We start from the raw sequence: 22,710 nt of genomic DNA on the forward strand, positions 1-22,710 counted from the left end.
AAGGTTTTAGGGGGGATATTTTATGCTCCAACAATTTGGATAATATCCCACTTAAATAACATTAGTGTTATATGAATTGGAAGAGCGCTGGAATTTGTGGCTGTTTTTGCAAGTGATGAAGTATGTACAGATATTCTCTCCCCTCTCTCTTCTATTATAGTCTCTATCTGTGATTCTCTCAGCTGGAGCCAGCAAACATAAAGGGCTTTAGGGGTTTTCTTCCTCAGACTTCAGCAATGTGTCATGATAACTTACTTAACCTAATGAACAGTGACACTTAAATATATATATATATTTTTAAATCTTCTTTTATTCTTATAAATTTATTATGCAAATTTTCAAATGTTCTATGAATCTTACCAGTAAAATGACAAATTGTAAAGCTGTTTTAGCAGGAACTATTTTGGCTACTTTCCACATAACTACAACAGAAATGGCTATAGGTCTAGAGCTGTGCAATTTGTTAAAGCTGGAAGCCATTAGAAGTGCAGTAGAAAAAGATCACATAAATCTCTTCAGGCTATGAATTTGCTTTAGATGTTTCATCAGTATTGATTGCTTTTACAGATTTTTTTAATCTACTGAATGAATTCAGTATACAGTAACTATGATAGTAATAGTAAAAAAATTAGAACAACATGTTTTCATGATTTTTGACTTGTTCTTCATTACCTAGGTATGGCTTTGGTTCAATAAACATTTTGTTTTAGTCACCAAACAAGAAAAAGATTATGTATCTTTCAGCTACTATAGAAATTGTTGGTTTTTAAAATTTTACGGTAGAAAATATTTCATACTTTTTAAATATTCCATAGCATCCTGTTTCAGTCATTCTTGTGTCTCACATTTTTTTATTATCCAACCATCAAGAAGTATTTTTTAATTAAAATAATTCATATACAATATAATTCACCCTTTTAAAGTATACAATTCAGTGGTTTTTAGTATATTCACAAGGTTGTGTAATTATCACCACTCTCTGATTCTAGAACATTTTTATTACCCCCAAAAGAAACCCTGTAGCTATTAGCAGTCACTCCCCATTCCTCTCTCCCCAAATCCATGACAACACAGATCTACCTTCTGTCTCTGTAGATTTAGAATTATATTATGTGGCCTTTTCACTTAGCATAAGGTAGCAGGTATCAATACTTCCTTTCTTTTTATGGCTGAGTAGTAATCCATTGTATGGATATACCACATTTTGTTTATCCATTCATCAGGTGATGGGCATTTGGGTTGGTTCCACTTTTTGGCTATTATGAATAATGCTGGTGTGAATATTCATGTGCAAGCTTTTGTGTGGACACATGGTTTCACTTCTCTTGGGTATATGCCTAGGAGTGGAATTGATGGATCATATGGTAATTCTCTATGCTTAACTTTTTGAGAGACTGCCAAGCTTTTTCAAAGTTGGCTGTGCTATTTTACATTCCCAATGTAAAAAATTCCCAAAAATTTACAGCAATTTTTGAGGGTTACAATTTCTGTACATCTGTGCCAACAGTTGTTATTGTCTGTGTTTTGACTGTAGTTGTCCTAGTAGGTGTGAAGTGGCATCTCATGATTTTGATTTGCATTTCCTAATGACTAATGATGTTGAACATCTTTTAATGTGGTTATTGGCCATTTGTATATCTTCTTTTTTTAAATTTTTTAAAATAATTTTTATTGAGTATAGTCGATTTACAATGTTTTTAGTTTCAGGTGCACAGTAAAGTGAATCAGTTTTACATATATCCACTTTTTTTTAGATTCTTTTCCCATATAGGCCATTACAGAGTATTGAGTAGAGTTTGCTGTGCTATACAGTAGGTACTTAGTAGGTATTTATTTTATTTATAGTAGTGTATATATCTCAATCCCAATCTCCCAATTTGTCCCTCCCCCCCGTTCCCCCTGGAAACCATAAGTTTGTTTTCTACGTCTGTGACTCTATTTCTGTTTTGTAAATAAGTTCATTTGTACCAATTTTTTTTTAGATTCCACATACAAGCGATATTATATGATATTTGTCTTTCTCTGTCTTACTTCACTCAGTATGACAATCTCTAGGTCAATCCATGTTGCTGCAAATGGCATTATTTCATTCTTTTCTATGACTGAATAATATTCCATTGTGTATATATACCACATCTTCTTTATCCATTCATCTTTCAGTGGACATTTAGGTTGCTTCCATGTCTTGGCTATTGTAAATAGTGCTGCAATGAACATTGGGGTGCATGGATCTTTTCTAATTATGGTTTTCTCCAGATATATGCCCAGGAGTGGGATTGTGTATCTTCTTTGGATAAATATCCAAGTCCTTTGCACATTTTTAAATTCATCTTTTTATTATAAAAAGTATTCTTTAACATTATTATTATAGTTAGCCATTGACATTCTTGATTAATATGGTCCAAAACCATTGTGAATCTCCATGGGTTGAGAAATACCAGTATAACATATAATTTTACTCCTGAAATGAGAACATGAGGATGGGTCATGAACCTTGCTGAGATATGGATGCTGAAGATTCAACTAGGGTTATTCATTTGGTAAGTTACTCACATGTGTGCACAAGCCTCAGAGCACAAATGATTGAAATTTGTTCCTTAGCAAAATTATGGCTTTATAAATCATGGATGTTTAGAGATAGCACAGATGATTGAAATCGTAAATATTAAATCCAAAAATATCCATGATTTGCTATAGATGTAATTGTTCTTAGTATGACACTTTACACATCAGTTAGAATAGTATTATCTAACTTTAATTTAGGATCTAGCAATAGCTTGCTGCAATATTTCATTGAAGGTTTTTTTAATTAGCATACTACCACCAAATTCTTCTAAATTTTATTATCTTTAGATTTAAATTTGAGATACTTGCCTTAAAAACAAAATCACAGAATAGAAAGTCCAGAAATATATCTATATGTATTTTGTCATTTGGTTTTTGACAAAAGCACCAATGCAGTTCAGTGGGGAAAGGAAACTCTTTTCAACAAATGGTGCTGGAACATCTAGATGTCTGAATGGGGGGAAAAATCATGAAATATTCTCATAGCATACATAAACATTAATTTGAGATGGATCATTTACCTAAATGTAAGAGCTAAAACTATACATCTAGAAGAAAACATCTAAGAATATCTTTGAAATTTTGGGGTAGACAGAGATTTCCTAGGACACAATAGGCACTTAACTGTAAGAGAAAAAATTCTAAATTGGCCTTTTCAAAAATTGAAAATTCTTCTCACTGATGACAGTGTTAAGAAAAATGAAAAGGCAGGAAATTCCCCAGCCGCCCAGTGTTTAGGACTCCGTGCTTTCACTGCCGTGGGCACAGGTTCGATCCCTGGTTGGGGAACTAAGATCCTGCAAGCTGTGCGGTGTGGCAAAAATAAATAAATAAATAAATAAAAATCATCATCATTTTAAAAAAAATGAAAAGGCAAACCACAAATAGGAAAAAAAATATTTCCAGTTTGTTTGTTTGGCAAAGGACTCAAATCCAGAATATATAAGTATAAAATGACAACTTTAATGTAAAACATGGTCAAAAGCCTTGAACAGATACTTCAGAAAAGAAGATATTGGAATGTCCAATAAACACATAAAGAGGTGCTCACCATTGTTGGTTATCAAGGAAATGCATTATAAAATTACAAGGTATCATGCCTATCAGAATGGCTGTAATTGAAAATACTGATAAAATATTGGTAAGAATGTGGAACATTTAGAACTCTAGTACATTACTGCTAAGAGTATATAAAATGATACAACCACTTTGTCAGTTTCTTATAAAATTAAACATATACCTCACCCTATGACCCAGTTCTACTCCAAGGTGTGCATCCAAGAGAAAAAAATTTATTTAGCAATAAAAAGAAAAGAACTACTGGTACAGCAAAACATGGATGAATCTTAAAAATATAGCGTTCAAAAGAATATATACTGAATGATTCCATTTATGTGATATTCAAGAAAAGGCAAAAGTGATCTATTGTGGTAGAAATTAGAATGGTGGTTGCCTCAGGTGGTCAGGATAGAGGTATTAACTGGAAAGGAGAACTTTCTGGGGTGATGGTGTTGCTTGTCTACTTTCTTTCTTTTTTTAAATTTATTTTTGGCTGTGTCAGGTCTTAGTTGTGGCATTCAGGATCTTTCATTGCAGCACTTGGTCTTCTCTCTAGTTGTGGTGCACGGGTTCCAGAGCGTGCGGGATCTGTAGTTGTGGCACTCGGGCTCAGTATTTGAAGCTCGTGGGCTTAGTTGCCCTGCGGCATGTGGGATCTTAGTTCCCTGACCAGGGGTCAAACCCGCATCCCCTGCACTGGAAGGAGGATTCTTAACCGCTGGACCACCAGGGAAGTCCCTTGTTAAAACTCATCGAACTGAATACTTAAGACCCGTGCATTTTACTGTTTTTAAATTATACCTCAATAAAGAAAAAAGAATCAGACTCAACATGGAAAGCACTGTCAAGGTATCATGCCTCCTGATTAAATGAGATGATATATGTGAAGTTCTCAACACAATGTCTGAGTGTCAGGCAACAGCATTGATTATTATGGCCATCACTGCTTTATTATACTCTGTTACCATTTTCTCCTCCTGTTTAAGCTGTTCCAGTGTGTCCTCTTCCCTTGTAAATATTAGTTTAGTGCTTTAGAGTGTATAAGATTTGGGGATTCCTTTGTTGAGATGGGGTGAAGGTGAAGATGGTTAGGTGAGACAGTTAGGAATTAACTAATTTGAATTACTTAATACCCTGAGGACAGTTTGTGTCTTCCAGAAGAAGCCCTTGAGGGAAGAGTGGCGTAGAACATTTAAAAACAAAACAAAACCTTGTTTAGTAAATCTCTGCAACTTGAGTACATGTTTAGGAATATGCTATCTGTGGCTTTTTAAAATTATTCTTATTTTACAATAAAACTGGTTTTGGTATTGTGCTGCTAAGCAAGTAGACCATGCCAGGAGGCCTTTACAAGTGCAAGGGGAATTTTAAAAATAAATGGATACATAAAAGGTAAAATCCATTCTGGCTGATCAGAAATTGAAGCCCGTAGGATGTTATGAGTCCCATCCATTAGAGAAGGTACTAGGTCTTTAGCAGCGGGCTTACATTTCTTTTGGCCAGACTACTTACATTATAGCAGCATAAGTAAAAGATGAGGGAGATGGGCACTCAGTTGAGATTCTGAGTGGCATAGCAGGAGTACAGGGAATAAAGGGAAGTGGTGTTAAAGTCTGTGACCCATACTTAGAGCACAGTGAGGCCTTTGCCTTTCCCTTATATTGTACTGTGGCCCAGGTGGAAGGGTTGAGATATGAAATGCTTATCTCTTGAGATGCTGCTCTGTAGGATGATTTGGAAAGTCATTTTCCTGAAGCACATGCCCTGTTTAGCCTCCCATCCCTCTCTTTTTAATATAAGATCACTTTCCCTTTGCTCCTGAGGCTGCTAGGTAGTATCATGTTTTCTTTCAGTTTATTCATACAGCAGTTGTTTACTTTCTATCTGGGAACTTTCTTTAGTCTCCCTTATAATACACCTCCATGTGGAATCTTTGCATTCAGCCTGCCTGTCCAATCTCATAGAATGTGCACTGAGAAAACTAATTGGAGAGATAAATTGGTCTTGATGTGCATGACTGATCAAGAGCAAAGTACCTTAATTTCAGATGCCTTCAGAGAGATTTTTCTTTAACCTCTGCTTTTAAGAGGAAGATTATAAAGCATTATCGTTACTTCAGGTCAGAATTATATTGCTTTTGGTCAAAAGCTGTTGTAAGATTTGCAAAGTAATAGAAACAAAGTAATCTAGAGATAAATTATAAAGATCAAAGCAATTCAAAATTAAAGTGAATTTGAGCGTAAGCATAGGTATGGATTTAGAGTTATAAAAGATACCATCAGACCATACATCATTATGTCTTTTTAACTATAGCTTCCAAAGTAGCTTTAATTTTTAATATTTTTAGCGAAAAGCAAGAGACTTTGAGTAATTATTTGAGTATATTGTCCATAGTTGAATACTAGTTAAAATTGGCCCATGCAATTTCCAGATATAACAAGAAGATGATTTGGAGGTAATATGGAAGGTCCTGCAGCACATACTAGGTACCAGCCTTGGTTTATGTCTTTAACTATATTTTATTTGCCAGTTATTTCCAAATATGTTAACTCTGGCTTCCTTCCTTGTCTTTAGATTTGCATTTCTATCTAGTTGTGGAAATTTTTACCTGGGTATCTAATAAGTACTTCAGACACTTTAATGTGTTCTCAAACTGATTTTTTTTTAATTTATTTTTTAGTCTCTTCTCCAACTTGCCTCTCCTTCCTTATTTCTATATTTTGACTTATGGCTTTATTATTTTCTTCTGTAATTAACCTTTACTCTGCTCTTTCCAAATTACCAACTCGTATTATGACCTTTGAAATCTCTTTCAGATCTAGCCATCTTCCCCATCCCCACTGTCACTGCTCATTGTGCACCTTCACTACCTTTTTTTTTGTGTGTGGTACGTGGGCCTCTCACTGTTGTGGCCTCTCCCGTTGTGGAACACAGGCTCCGGACGCGCAGGCTCAGCGGCCATGGCTCACGGCCCAGCCGCTCCGCGGCATGTGGGATCTTCCCGGACCGGGGCACGAACCCGTGTCCCCTGCATCGGCAGGCGGACTCTCAACCACTGCGCCACCAGGGAAGCCCTATTCTTTTAAAAATTATTATTGTTATAAAAGTAATGAATGCTTTAAAAAAAAATTCAGACCCTTTAGAAGTTTATAAAGTAAAAAATCCCCTGTTTCTTCTCTCCCAATTCTACTTCTCTCACGTAACCACTGTTTCTGTTTGGTGTATATGTTGCCAGACATTTTCTGTGCATTTTTAAACATACAGATATGTATGTGTAGAAATACAGTAATCTCAAATACTCTACCATCTTTTGTTTGGACCATTAAAACAGATTCCTCAGTGGTCTCCCTGCCATCAAACCCTCTCTACTCTGGTCATTGCCAGAGTTATCCACCTAAATAGCAAATCTTACTCTGCCTAAAGAGCTCTGCTTGTTCCCTATTGCCTATACGATAAGGACCAACCCCGTAGTATTGCGTGTATAGAAACCCTTCATAGTCTGGGCCCAGTATCTGTCTCCAGCCTCGCTCCTCACCACTTCTGCCTTGTTCCTTACCTCCAGTGCTACTATTCCCTGGATTGGCCAGGTCTCATTATGACTCCCTACCGTTGTACATATGCTCAGTCTCTTCTCTACCTGGCAAGTTTCTACTCATTCTTCAAGATCCTGCTCATCTGTTGCCTCCTTTGTAGAGGTGTCTTTCCCACTTTTCCCAAGCAGAGGTAATGGCTCTTTCTTCTGTTTCTTTAGTACCTTAATCATCTTTTTTTTTTTTTTCTTTTGGTCTGTTTGTATGTCTCTCCCTTAGTTATTGGTGAGCTTTTTAAAAAGCAGGACTCTTGTCTTAGCATCATTTTATGTCTGATATTCTACTTACCACATAACAGGCATTCAATAAATGTTTGGTAAATAAACATGTTTGTAATTTAGATCTGCATTACTATAAAGACCTATCTAAGGTAAAGAAAATAAAATTTTAGATCCCATCAATTTTTTAAGCCATTTAATATTTTGTGAGTTTTGCTACATTATGTCACTTTGGGCCTTTTAAGGACAGTAGTACAATTTCAGCATGACCTTATTTCTTAACTGATAAAAGAACTCAGCTTTTAATGGAATACTATACTATATTTTAAATGAGTTAGATCTATATAGAGATGGGAAGAGATATACAAGATATATTGTGAAGTAAAAAGTGAGTTGCGTAACAGTTTGATACTATATTTCAGAAAAGTAGAATCAGTATGTTATGCTTAAAAAAAGAAATCCAGACAAACATAAATAAGATTATTATCTTTATTTCCTTTTTTCTTTTATTCTCCAATCTTGTAATAGATTCTTTTCTGTGTAACTCTGTAATGTTTGCATTTTTGTACTGTGAGCATGTACTTTTATAAGCAAAAAAAAAAAAAGAGACCAAAACAAAACAAATTACCCGTCAGTTTTTAACCTTTCATATTCTTCTTCCTACAGAAGTAAAGTCTTGATAGCTGAATTTTTTTGTTTTCATTTTGTTTTGTTTTTAGTTTGCCCAGAAAGTTAGAAAATATCTTTAAGTAAAACTGAAATACTTAAAGGTATGAGTTTGAAGACATTTTAGCTATATATATCAGATCCAGTCAGTTAATTATTTTAGGACCTGCTTTGGATAGTGTAATACACTAGGTGCTGAAGTAGAATATGAAGGATATGGTTTCTATCATGTAGTGACTACACCTTATTCTGGGTAGCAGAAATTCTTGAGTAGCACTTTGTGGAGGAGATAAAATGAGTAATAATCCTATAATTACATATTTTAAGTATATTTTCTTTTTTTCTTTTGTCTTTTTAATTTATTTTATTTTTGGCTGCATTGGGTCTTCGTTGCTGCCCGCGGGCTTTCTCTAGTTGACGTGAGCGGGGGCTGCTCCTCATTGCGGTGCGCAGGCTTCTCATTGCGGTGGCTTCTCTTGTTGCGGAGCACGGGCTCTAGGCACGCGGGCTTCAGTAATTGTGGCGCTCCGGCTCAGCAGTTGTGACTTGCGGGCTTTAGAGCACGGGCTCAGTAGTTGTGGCACACGGGCTTAGTTGCTCTGCAGCATGTGGGATCCACCCGGACCAGAACTCGAACCCGTGTCCCCTGCGCTGGCAGGCGGATTCTCAACCACTGTGCCACCAGGGAAGTCCCTAAGTATATTTTCTTTAAACTGAAAGTTTTTCTTTATATTTTGAGGGTGAAATTCTATTTCACTGTCCTATTTCAGAAACTGAAATATAAGAATTTCTTTGAAGTCAAATTGTAGAGGACATTTGCTGGTAGGTAAGACATGATAATAAAAAGTAAGGTAGCATAAGGAAACAATTTTTTAATGATTAAATAGTGAAGATTTTTAATATAAAATCCTGAAGTATTATTTCCTAATAAACGTACCATATCTGATTCTGAATTGTCACTTAGATTATTACTCAGTGAAAGTATAGATATATAGTTGCTATTAACAGAAGTATTTTTAGATATATTAAGTTGATACCTTTTATAATATAAGTTTTACTCAATAATTGTTAACTTAATATCTTTACTTACCATTTGCTAAGTGGCTACCAAGATAGGGTTTAGTCTAAAGCTTCAGGGTTCTAAAACACATTGAAAATAATTTGAGATGTTTTTATCTGTAAAATAAAACAGATCTCTAATCGAAAGGACTTAGTTTAAGTATTAAACCTCTCTGAAAATAAGATATTCTTTTTATGATGGAGATTCCACTGTGTTTGCTTCATTTTCTTTGCTTCCTACTGAAGAAGCTCTTAGTGCACTTGCAAAGAGCATAAGGAGTCGTGTCAGAGGTCAGCTATTTGAGTCCATTTTCCCACAGTCGCCTGGTGCGAGTGATCTTTTACTGTGTTTTAAAAAATGGGCAAGGATTAAAGAGGATTAGAAAGAATATTACCCTCCTGAATATAGGCCCAAGGCACTAAGGGTAGAGAACCCAGCCAGGCAGCAAATGGGCTTTGCTTGACCAGGACACAACCTCTGCTGCATTCCTTTAAGAAACTGAATGGGAAATGTTAAGTCCCCAAACTGGATTAGTAAATAATCTCATAGCTTGTGACATCTGCTAAAATAAATTGATAAGCAGACTGCATTCTTACACTTTGAGGAGAGAGCTAGAGACATCAAGACTAAGAGTAATTATTCTTTTTATCTTTTTGCTTTTTAATTTCACCTTTATTGGGGTATAGGAATAAGAGTAATTCAAGATGAGCATTAAGCTCAGTAAGTGTTGGAAAGGCATATTCCATAAACAAAAAAGAAAAATTACTTTAGATGTATTAATACCATGAGTACATATGTATTGATTAATAACCTAAGGCTTAAAATTTAAAACCACTTCAATTATTTTTAGAATTCTTCCTGTTTGTAGTAGTTTTACAAAGTGTTTCACACATTCAACTGTTTAATTCATGTTGTTTATCTTATTAGCTTGTGTAATGACCTGAGGAACTTAGAATTTGAAATGTGAGAATATATCTTTTAAGACACGTTTGGAATGTTTCTCTTTTTATATCTTATAATAGATGTTAATGTGGTTTGGACCATATGACACATAATTTGGTATCAAATTATTGAAACCCAAAGAGGTTGTTTCACAGCTAGTCTAGTAGGGGAGGTATACTCTGGCCTCAGTCTTTGGAAGAAGTAGTTAGCTAACTAAATATTTTTTAAAAGATTTTGTTTTAAGTTGACCACTTTAATAGTAAAGATGATGTACAAGTGTAATTTTGCATCTTTCTTCATGTAATTAGTATATTTGATTAGTGCAGTAACTGATTATGCTGCTTTTGTTATGGATTATAATATTAAGGCAAGTATTTTCTTCAAGAGTTTAGAATTTAATTTCATATGTTAATAAGAATTGATAGGTCATAACTTCTTTAACAGGCACACTCACTCATCTTGCAGTATGCTCTCAAGTCTCAAGAGTTAAAATTGTTCAGGTTGGCCCTGTACATTGAATATGTCCTCCTGTTCTTCTCCCCACCATACCCCCCAACCTGCTCATCCACATTCCACCTGTCTTTATATATCAGCTCAAATCCCAAATTCTATCAAGTGGTTTAAATCATAATTTATACCTCTTAAACATAGAATTACCATATAGCCTAGCAATTCCACTCCTAGGTAACCCAAGAGAGATGAAAACATTTGTTCACATGAAAATTCATACACAAATGTTTATTGCAGCATTATTCATAATAGCCAAAAGGTGAAAACCAAATGTCTATCAAATGATGAATGGATAAAGAACTGTGGTCTGTCCATACAATAGAATATTATTCAGCCACAAAAAAGAATGGGGTACTGATACATGCTACAACATGGGTGTATGCTAAGTGAAATAAACCAGTCACAAAAGACCCTATATTATGTGATTCTGTTTGTATGAAATATCTGGAATAGGCAAATCTATAGGACAGAGAGTATATTAGTGGTTGCTTAGGGCTTAGGGGGATTGTGGGTGTAGAGGGTGATAACTAAAGAGTATGGGGTTTCCTTATTTTAAAATTTTTATTGAAGTATAGTTGATTTACAATGCTGTGTCAGTTTCTACTGTAGAGCACAGTGATTCAGTTATACACATATATGCATTCTTTTTCATATTCTTTTCCATTATGGTTTATCACAGGATATTGAATATAGTTCCCTGTGCTATATAGTAGAAACTTATTGTTTATCCATCCTCTATATAATAGTTTGCATCTGGTAATCCCAAACTTCCAATTCATCCCTCCCCCTCCCCCTCTTCCCTTGGCAACCATAAGTCTGTTCTCTATGTCCATGAGTCTGTTTCTGTTTCATAAAAGTTCACTGGGGTCATATTTTATTTTATTTTATTTATTATTTTTTAAAATTTATTTTATTTTTGGCTGTGTCAGGTCTTAGTTATGGCATGGGGGATCTTTCGTTGCGGCATGCGGGCTTCTCCCTAGTTGTGGCATGCAGGCTCCAGAGCACGTGGGCTCTGTAGTTGTGGCACGCAGGCTCCAGAGTGCATGAGCTCTGTAGTTGTGGCATGCAGGCTTGGTTTCCCCACGGCATGTGGAATCTTAGTTCCCCAACCAGGGATCGAACCTGCGTCCCCTGCATTGGAAGGCAGATTCTTAACCGCTGGACCACGAGGGAAGTCCCTGGGTCATATTTGAGATTACACATATAAGTGATATCATATGGTATTTGTCTTTCTCTTTCTGACTTACTTCACTTAGTATGATTATCTCTAGGTCCATCCATGTTTCTGCAAATGGCATTATTTCATTCTTTTTTATGGCTGTGTAGTATTCGATTGTATATATGTATAACATCTTTATCCATTCATCTGTCAGTGGACTTTTAGGTTGGCTATTGTAAATAGTGCTGCAGTGAACATTGGGATGCATGAATCTTTTTGAATTATAGTTTTCTCCAGATATATGCCCAGGAATGGAATTGCTGGATCATATGGTAACTCTATTTTTAGTTGTTTTGAGGAACCTCCATACTGTTTTCCATAGAGGCTGCACCAATGTACATTTGGGGTTTCCTTTTGAAGTGATGAAAATGTTCTAAAATTGTGATGGTTGCACATATCTGTGAACATACTAAAAACCATTGAACTGTGAACTTTAAATGGGTGAACTGTAAAGCATGCGAACTGTATCTCAATAAAGCTGTTATTAAAAACTAAATTAAAAAATTAATACCTCCTATCCATATTCCTATATACATCTATACCTCTAGTGAAACACTTAACATAGTCTGGTTATAATTTTTTTTTTTTTAATTTGGCTGCGTAGGGTTTAGTTGCATCACATGGGATCTTCATTGCAGCATGTGGGATCTTTCCTTGTGGTGTGCAGGCCCTTCATTGTGGCGCGCCGGCTCCAGAGCGCATGGGCTCAGTAGTTGCAGCATGCAGGCTCTCTAGTTGTGATGCATGGGCTCTAGAGCACGCAGGCTCAGTAGCTGTGGCAGGCGGGGCTTAGTTGCCCCGAGGCATGTGGGATCTTAGTTCCCCACCCAGGGATCAGACCTGCATCCCCTGCAGTGGAAGGTGGATTCTTAACCACTGGACCACAGGGAAGTCCCAGTTTGGTTAAAATTTTTAACTTAATAAATCTGTCTTTCTCGGGAGTTCCCTGGCGGTCCAGTGGTTGGGACTCTGCGCTTTCAATTGCCAGGGGCCCAGGTTTAATCCCAGGTCAGGGAACTAGGATCCCACAAGCCGTGCAGTGCGGCCGAGAAAATAGAAAAAGAAATCTGTCTTTCTCATTACCTTAGGAAGCTCTAGAGAATAGTGTTTTGGCATTCCCTAACAAGCATAGTGATTTGCACTCAGTAAATATTAATTTAATTGAACTTCTTAACAATTAAATTCCTTCACTATAGAAGGGAAATAAAGAAAAAATATTGAATGTTGCCACAACGTGTTATTCCAAAATTGTGTTTTATAATTTTTTACACTTATTCTTTTTTGGAAAAGTAAGTAATTTCCTCCAACATTATTTCCTCAGCTTGAATTTCCATTTGTGTTTAGTAAAGTCACACATAAGCCATTTATTACCTTATTTTTACCTATAGGAATGTTCTGATCTTTGGAATTTGCATTTATATAAGCATTTTGTCAGTAGGACCTTCATGTCATTTCAACTAGCTTAATATTTGTTTGTTTTTTAAATCAAATTAACTTTATAAAATTTGAATCTACACTTTTGTGGATATTTGAATTTAGCATAATTTTCCTTTTTTTCTGTGGTGTGTCTATGTGTGTGTGTTATTTTTCTAGTATTTACTAGAGATGAAAAGTCTCATTTTACCTCCAGAACACATTCTGAAACGGGGCGATAGTGAAGCAATTGCCTATGCTTTCTTTCATCTTCAGCACTGGAAGCGAATAGAAGGTGCTCTTAATCTGTTACAGTGTACATGGGAAGGCAGTAAGTATTCTTTTCCAAATGTAACACTAATCTTTCTGACTAATTATTCCATTCACAGGCAGTCTTTTTGTAATGAGATTGTGAGTTTCTTTAAGGACTTGTTCAGATTGGTTTCAAAGTGAACTCAGTGGTGTTTATTGGTTTACTGGTAGAAGAAACATGTAATGTGCTTATATTAATGCCACATTTAGGAAAAGCAGAATGAGAAACTGTTTGGGTATTCTGCTATATGTTCACTTAAATTAAGTATTTATAAGGAAAGAATGGAAACTTATATCCCTTCATTTATAAGTTTTTTAATGTGGTTAGCTATTCTAATATTTTAAAAATTGGATTTTTGTTTTGTTTTGTTTTGAGATGTGTACAACATGAAACTAATTTCCTCATTACTGATATCAACTCGATTCTTTAAAATTTTTTTTAAATTGTGGTAAAATACATATCACATTAAAATTACCATTTTAAACATTTTTAAATGTACAGTTCAGTGACATACATGTACATTGTTGTGCAACCACCATTATCCTTCCCCCAGATTTTTTCATCACCCAAAATGAAATTCTCTACCCATTAAACAATTAACTCCCCAATCTTCCCTCCTCCCCAGTCCCCTGGTAACCATTCTGTTTTCTGTCTCTATGAGTTTGACTACTCTAGGTATCTCATATAAGTGGAATCATAAAATATTTGTCCTTTTATATATGGCTTATTTCACTTACCATAATGTTGTAGCATGTGTCAGAGTTTTATTCTTTTTTAAGGCTGAGTAATATTCCATCGTAAGTGTATACAAAATTTTGTTTATCCATTCATCCATCAATGGACATTTGGGCTGTTTCTACCTTTTGACTATTATGAATAATGCTGTTATGAACGTGGGTGCATAAATATCTGTTCAAGTTCCTGCTTTCATTTCTTTTGGGTGTATACCTAGAAGTGGAATTGCTAGATCATATAATTTTGTGTTTAAACTTTTGAGGAGCCACCATACTATTTTCTATAGCAGCTGAACCATTTTACATTCCACTAGCAATGCACAGGGTTTCACTTTCTTTATATCCTTGCCAATACTTGTTATTTCCTGGATTTTTTAGTAATAGCATCCTAATGGGTGTGGAGTAGTGTCTCATTTTGATTTTGATTTGCATTTCCCTAATAATTAGTAATGTTGAACATCTTTTTATATGTTAATTGGCTATTCGTACATTTCTTTGGAGAAGTGGATTATTTTCCAGTAACTACCAGATCTCTCTCATTTGTAACTTCTTAAAATCACCTGTCAGTGAAAATTCAAAAATAAATTCAATGTTCATTCACTAAAGTTGGTTAACCTCCTCAAAGTTTGCATTGAGGCACCTTTGGGTATTATAGCAAATTCACAAGAGTGCCATGGGATATTTTAAATTTTTAGTAGAAACATAGCAATACACCATTCAAACTGTAGCTCTAGATAGTTCACGGTTTCAATATTAGACAGCTCTCCATTCTCTATTTTTTTTCAGTGTTGTCATAGCTTTGCAAAGCTGGGTTTTGTTAGTTGCTGTGATTAAAAGAAGTACCACACAAAAATCAGTGTGGAACAGGAAATGAGGATAGTGGTGTCCAGTGTGATTCCAAGGTTCGAGAAATTATGCAGTGCCCAACAGGCTCATATATCCCATTAGGAAGAAATGATGGTTATTTAAAAATAAAATAACTATTATTTTCATTAATTTATGTGTATTTTTTTTCATATCGCTGCTAAGTTGTTAGAACAAAAACTTTTGAAGTTGATCAGACCCACTACTTAATAAGTGGAATTGTTAGATATTTCTTTCAGTGTAGGGGCATCAATAGCAAATTACTGAGACACGAAGGACACCACATGTCCTTGAACCAAGAAAATTTGGGAACCTCTGCATTCTTGCTGAGGTCAGACACTGTGCTTGATACTGACAATATACAGATTAATGAAAGCGGGACTACTAAAACTGAGGAGCTGGATGTTTTGGGGTAATTAGACTTTCTTTTGCTTTTTCTCCAGTAGTCTGTACACTTCTCAAAACCAGGTGCTCTATCTCATTCACCTTGTATGTGTCTTCAGTGCCTAGTGTTCTGCTTGGCACATAGGAAGTTTTCAATAAGTATATGATTTATTCTGTATTTCATGAATAATCATCTTGATGAATGATTTCCTAGTGCCACTGATTTGCTCTGTGACTTTGGAAAAATCACTATATTTTATTGTAGCAAAACAAAATCCATATTTTAACAAAAGTTTTTAGAGCCAAGGACTAAGGGAAAAACAAAAACCTTATCTCATCTTTGATAGTTGAGTAGGTCAATAAGGATTTCAGAAGTTTGTAGGAGTTGATGATAATCTAGATGAGGGATGGGTAAACTTTTTCTGTAAAGGGCCAGATGGTAAATATTTAGTTTTTGTGGGCCATAGTCTCTGTTACAACTACCCAACACTTATAGCATGAAAGCAGCCTTATATAATATATAAACGAACAGGCATGGCTGTATTCTAATAAAATTTTATTTACAAAAACAGTGGGCCAGGTCTGGCCAAAGGTGATCCCTTTAGGTACTTAATTTAGATACTTTGGTGACCCCTGATCTAAATTAAGCTCACAGAAAACTTGATGACAGCTCACATATGAAGTTAGGAGCCATTGAGAACTCTTAGGTTGCCAGTAGTTATGACTACAACAGTTAACGTGATTTCCCTAAGAAGTGGAATTCACACGTGGAGAGTTAAGTCTATTGTGTTTGTGATAAGGAGACTGAGGCAAGAAGGACACAGCTAGTCTTACCATCCATTACTCCCTTTAGTTTTATTTCAGCCAGACCATTCATGATTCTCTACATAGATCTTATTCTTCTCCTTATTTGTTCCTTTGCATACTTTGTTTCTTTCATCTAAAATATCTCTGTAAAAAAGAAAATAAAACGCTGTGTGAAAATTTAATAAAAGTACGTCTCCAAAATAGCTTTGATTGTAGTAGAGGATGAAAGTGAGATTGAATTGAATGTCAACATATGTATTTTATTTTTCACTCAGCTTTTAGAATGATTCCATACCCACTAGAGAAAGGCCATCTATTTTATCCTTATCCCAGCTGCACAGAGACTGCTGATAGAGAGCTATTACCTCGTAAGTAAATATTCAAGTTTTCCTAAATTTAAAATTAGTTATGAGATTGTTTTTCATAGTATTCTCCCATTTTAAAAGTACCTCTGGTTGAAATTCAGGATGCTGTTTAAATACTGTTTTAGCCACTTCTTGGATGTAGCTGCATAATTTAGTTCATTCCTGCATATTTTTTTTCTGCATATTTTTTGGGTAAAACCCTGTGCTAGATGCAATGAAGGACACAAAGATTAAAGATACTAAAAAAAAAAAAAAAAAAAAAAAAAAAAGGGCTTCCCTGGTGGCGCAGTGGTTGAGAGTCCGCCTGCCGATGCAGGGGACACGGGTTCGTGCCCCGGTCCGGGAAGGTCCCACGTGTCACGGAGCGGCTGGGCCCGTGAGCCATGGCCGCTGAGCCTGCGCGTCCGGAGCCCATGCTCCGCAATGGGAGAGGCCACAACAGTGAGAGGCCCGCGTACTGCAAAAAAAAAGCGGGCATCTTACAAATAATTAAAGAAGAAATAATACCAATCCTTCACAAACTCTCTTTAAGAAATAAAGGAGGAACACTCCCCAACTCATTCTGTGAGACCAGCATTACCCTGACACCAAAATCAAACAAAAAGCATTACAAGAAAGCTATAGAACAATATCTCTCATGAATATAGACACAAACATCTTCAAAAAAATGTTAACAAACTGAATCCACCAACATGTAAAAAGGATTATATTCCATGACCAATTGGGCTTTACCTCACAAATGCAAGGTTTCTTTAACATCTGAAAATGCAATAGAATAAAGGACAATAGATGCAGAAAAGCATTTGACAAAAATCTAACACCCATTCATGATAAAAATTCTGAACAAACTGGGAATAAAAGGGAACTTCCTCAACCTGATAAAGAGCATCTATGAAAAACCCACAGCTAAGATCATACCTAATGGTGAAAGACTGAATGCTTTCCTGCTAAGATCAGGAACAAGACAAGGATGTCTGCTTTCTTCTATTCAGCATTGTACTAGAGGTTCTAGTTAATGCCGTCAAGCAAGAAAAAGAAATAAAAGGCGTTCATGTTCGAAAGAAAGAAGTAAAACTGTCTTTATTCACAGGTGACATGATCTTCTGTGCAAGAAATCCATAAAAGTACTATTAGAACTAATAAACAAGTTCAGCAAGGTTGCAGGATGTAATTATACAAAACTCAGTCGTTTATTTATATACCAGCAATGAACAATCCAAAATGAAAATTAGAAAACAGTTCTAATCACAGTAGCATCAAAAAGAACAAACAATTTAGGAATAAATTGAACAAAAGAAGTGTGAGACTTGTATACTAAAATCCACTAAATACTGCTGAGAAAATCTAAGTAAATTGAGAGACAGTCCACGTTTATGGATTGGAAGACCCAGTATAATTTATATGACAGTTCTCTTCAAATTGATCTATAAATTCAGTACAATTCCTACAAGTTGACAAGCTGATCCCAAAATTTATATTGCCAAGTAAAGGACCCAGAACAGTCAAAACAATCTTTACAAAGAAGAGTGAAGTTGGAGGGACTATACTTCTCAGTTTTAAAAACAGCAGTCAAAGAGTCAGGAGGAGAACCAGAAATACATCGGGTTATGATTGCTGAGAGTGTTTTCATCTAGTTCCTGCTTTCAGGAAGCCAAACTTTTGAAAGAATAGTCTGTACTATTTTTTTTTTTTTTTTTTGTCTCAGCTGCCTTATCATCCACTCACTCTTTTTCTCTGTGAGCTGGTAAATTTCTGTTTAATTTTCCTTTTTTTAAATTTAACTGATAGGTAAGTATGCTGAAATCGCTAGTTTCCTCTTACGATATCAATCTATACCACAGTTTTTACAATTCTGGGTCCATTAGAACTGAAGTCTAGGAAGAAAAGTTGCATTTTTACAACATCAGACTTAATGAGCTGAAAAGTTCAAACAGATAGATAAAAATTTAGGAGAGATTATGGAATTTGAGTATGCTTATATTTTTCTCCCAGGGTTTTTTATTTTTGAGTATGTTGCACACATCCGTGTGTGTGTATGTAGGTGTGTATATGCTTAAATATTTTATTATTTAATCTATTTAACATATACATACGTAGCCTTTATATTTTGTTATCTCTACATATATGGGGCTAAGATATATTTGTAAGTTATATATAATATGTATATTATTAAATATATATGTTATATAAATAGTAAATGTTGCAGGCATTCTTTGGGTATAAGAGAGCCACTTGAAACTAGCTTTAAAATAAAGAGAATTTGTTGGAAGAAGACTGGATTATCTCAAGGAACCCAAAGGCAACAATTAGAGTTGCACCTCAGAAGAGACTAGAACCAGAAACTAGAAGGCTATCAGGATTTCCAGGAGTCAGTTGTATGTATATCTCTGTCTCTGACTGCGTTTTTCAGCCTCTCCTATTCTCACTTTTTTTTTTTTTCATTCCCCAACTCCATCTTTTCTTTGTATGAGCTCTCATTTCTGCTTCTCTCAGTGTATCTGCTTCATTTTTATATCTTAATCTTTGCAGTTTGGCTTTCCCTTGTTAGACACTCATGTAGCCATACTTGATACCCCCATACAGCCCTAAGTTTACATGTCATCAGTTCAGGCAAATAATACAGAATGAAAAATATCTCAATCCCACTTCTAAAACTTCTGGGAGAGTAAATCACATTTACCAGGTGTTCATCCCTGATCCAATCAGCTGTGGCGCAGGGACAGGATCAGGTCAAGTAAACAAAATTGCCAAAATATCTCATTCCCTTTGCATCTCTCTACATCACAAAACTTGACTTGGGAGTCATCATTTTCTAGGCATGAATGAGATCACTAAGGGAAACTGTAAAGAGTGTGAGAAGTGAACTAAGGGTGAACCATGATGAAAATGTCTAAGGGATGGGTGGCCGATAAGGAGTCAGAAGATTCAGTGAAAGAGTGGTCAGAGAGACAGGACAAGAACCAGAACTAGATAACCTAGAAACTAAAAGGAGGAAAAAATTTCCAAGTGAGGAGGAGTATCTGAGGTATTTAATAAGGTAATTACTGAGAAGAATCCATTGACTTCAGCAATTAGAAGGTCATTAGGGTTAGAAATTTTTCCTTTACTATTACGGTGGTGATAGTAGGTATTGTTTTTCCATTTTAATGGGAACAAGGATATTTAAGGCAAAGGAACGAATCTTTAATTGCGGAACATCAGTATACAAGAGTGTATTATGTTAGGCTAATACATTTAGCCTAAAATTATGCCCCCCCCTCCAGTCGTTACAGAGGTTGACTGATATAAGGCCGTCTTTCATAGTAATGTGAATAAAATCAAGGTTGTTATTGTTATGTATTGTCAGAGCCATAGGCTACAAGAAGAGAGCTTGCTTTTTGGCAGGGCTTTATTATTTCTAGGGTTCTACTCATTTGCAAATTCTAGAAGGTAGGAGAGGAGGGATATTCTGGGGGTTTTAGTTTGATTATATTGTATATTCTTAGAGTATTTTTCTGTCTTTGACTATGATAGAATGAACAAGGTTTTAATAATGTAGAGTTTTAATACCCAGGAGTACTTAATGTTTTTTGTTTTCAATTCTCCTTCAACCTTGATATGACTTACAGCATTCTGGAATTTGCTTATGAACCTCATAAGTTCAGACTTGAACTATTCCCTTAGTTCACGTAGCTATTTAGTTGTCTTTTATGCCTCCTGATAAATTTTTCTCTACAAGCCAGTGATGAAATTTGAACTTTACTTCCAAGGGAGTGTTTCTGTACTAGTCATCCATTATTTTGATGTATTAGCCAAACATTGACTGACAAATGAATCTGCGGAAAGCAATCCAAAAAGAAATAATTGGATCTCTCCTACAGTATAAAAATTTCACATTTTAGAAAATTATCCTATTAAAGCTATATAGTTTTCTACCTTAAAAAGTAGGAATAATACTATCTGTCTCCTAGGGTTATTGAAAAAAAATAAACTAATATAAATTAAAGCACTTTGTGAGCCACAAAATGCTACAGTTTAATTAATATTATTAATTGTGCTGTCTTTCACACAAAAGCAATTATAGTAACCATTGGCACATATAAGTATTTGTTCCCTGTCTTTGCAAATATGGTTTGTATCTTTTGATTTGCTGGAAGAAGTTGGCCTCTAATGGCTGAGGGACAGAGCAGGAGGAACTGCTGCTTTTTTGGGTGCTGAAAGCACAATGTTGTCCACAGCTTCTACTGTTTCTAACTTAAAAAAATTCAGACTTGGTGTGCTTTTACTTTAAACATGACTCAAGGCTCTGGAAATTTTCTGGATTTTTAATGAGTTTGCTTTTTGGTATATACTTTCTGAAGATAGTATAAGACATAAAAAAAAATCCTGGCTACTGAAGGAAACTTAGGTGTAATCTTCCCTGTGAATCATTATGTTTTAAAAAGTTAAATTTATAGCTGACCTCGATTCAGCACTGAATTAGTCATTCCTTACTTATGCAGGATATTACATCAGGAATTCCTAGGTTTGTGTCCAACCCTGAGCAGTCAACTGAAGTCCCAGAATAACTCTCAGTTTAACAGACATTTATTGAGTACCTACTGTCTGCCAGTCATTGTAATAGGCTCCTCTCAGCATTGTTATTCAAGTATTTTCAAATTTCAAATAACATAAAACTACCTGAATACTATTGGTAATGAAATATCCAATCATTAGAAAAAGTATACCTGAGTAAATTTGCGAATGTGGTAAAATAAGACAAGGGACTCCATATATGTTCAGAATCCTAGGGCTTTGGTGTTCTGGTTAGATTTTTACAGTGCTCAATGAAATGCCACATATAGGACACTTATTAATAACTGGGTAAAATTGTTAACTTATTGTTCTGGTAAATCTCCAACCACACGTCTGTCTCTTGATCTCTATACTTATCTCTGAGCTCCCAAAGATCAAAATTATAACAACACCTTTATAAAGGGCTTATAGTGTTCATCATAACAATTCCATAGCAACTACTAGAGGGTTTAGCAACTTATTCAATATCACACAGCTAATAAGTGACAAAACTCTTCTTCAAAACCACCTCAGCATGACTACAATTACTGTTCTTTCCCACAGTGCCATCCTATTCCCAGTTCCCAGCAGTCGTCTGGCTATGTAGGTGTTCTGTTGACGCTAGAGAAAATAATGGATAATTTCTTTCTCCCTTGCTTGACCAGAGACTTCTTGTTCTTTTTTTAAAAAACATTTTCCTTTTTAGTTTTTATACATGGATTTCATTTGAAAATATTAAAACTGGCTTACAACTACAAAGCTACAGTTATCAAGACAGTATGGTACTGGCACAAGAACAGAAAGATAGATCAATGGAACAGGATAGAAAGCCCAGAGATAAACCCATGCACATATGGACACCTTATCTTTGATAAAGGTGGCAGGAATGTACAGTGGAAAAAGGACAGCCTCTTCAATAAATGGTGCTGGGAAAACTGGACAGGTACATGTAAAAGAATGAAATTAGAACACTCCCTAACACCATACACAAAAATAAGCTCAAAATGGATTAAAGACCTAAATATAAGGCCAGAAACTATCAAACTATTAGAGGAAAACATAGGCAGAACACTCTATGACATAAATCACAGCAAGATTCTTTCTGACCCACCCCCTAGAGTAATGGAAATAAAAACAAAAATAAACAAATGGGACCTAATGAAACTTCAAAGCTTTTGCACAGCAAAGGAAACCATAAACAAGACCAAAAGACAACCCTCAGAATGGGAGAAAATATTTGCAAATGAAGCAACTGACAAAGGATTAATCTCCAAAATTTACAAGCAGCTCATGCAGCTCAACAACAAAAAAACAAACAACCCAATCCAAAAATGGGCAGAAGACCTAAATAGACATTTCTCCAAAGAAGATATACAGACTGCCAACAAACACATGAAAGAATGCTCAACATCATTAATCATTAGAGAAATGCAAATCAAAACTACAATGAGATATCATCTCACAC

General features: G+C 35.4%; 1 protein-coding gene across 23 annotated transcripts in view; it reads left to right on the top strand.

Moving 5' to 3' along the window:
- ST7L (suppression of tumorigenicity 7 like) overlaps positions 1 to 22,710 on the top strand; it is a 152,969-nt gene that overhangs the window by 42,671 nt on the left and 87,588 nt on the right. For 13 of the 23 annotated variants that reach the window (XR_012333765.1, XR_012333792.1, XM_033861830.2 and 10 more), the window contains 2 exons: positions 13,426 to 13,576; positions 16,623 to 16,715. The exons of 8 other annotated variants lie outside the window; for them this stretch is intronic. Coding sequence is in view for 13 of the 15 variants with exons in the window: in XM_033861830.2 (XP_033717721.1) it covers positions 13,426 to 13,576; positions 16,623 to 16,715 (244 nt within the window). In the remaining 2 variants the exon portion in view is untranslated. The remainder of the gene's footprint in view (positions 1 to 13,425; positions 13,577 to 16,622; positions 16,716 to 22,710) is intronic. 2 more of the 23 variants (XM_033861778.2, XM_019919480.3) reach the window with 1 other exon arrangement.

Source organism: Tursiops truncatus, chromosome 1 (assembly GCF_011762595.2).
Source record: "Tursiops truncatus isolate mTurTru1 chromosome 1, mTurTru1.mat.Y, whole genome shotgun sequence".
Classification (NCBI taxonomy): Eukaryota; Metazoa; Chordata; class Mammalia; order Artiodactyla; family Delphinidae; genus Tursiops; species Tursiops truncatus.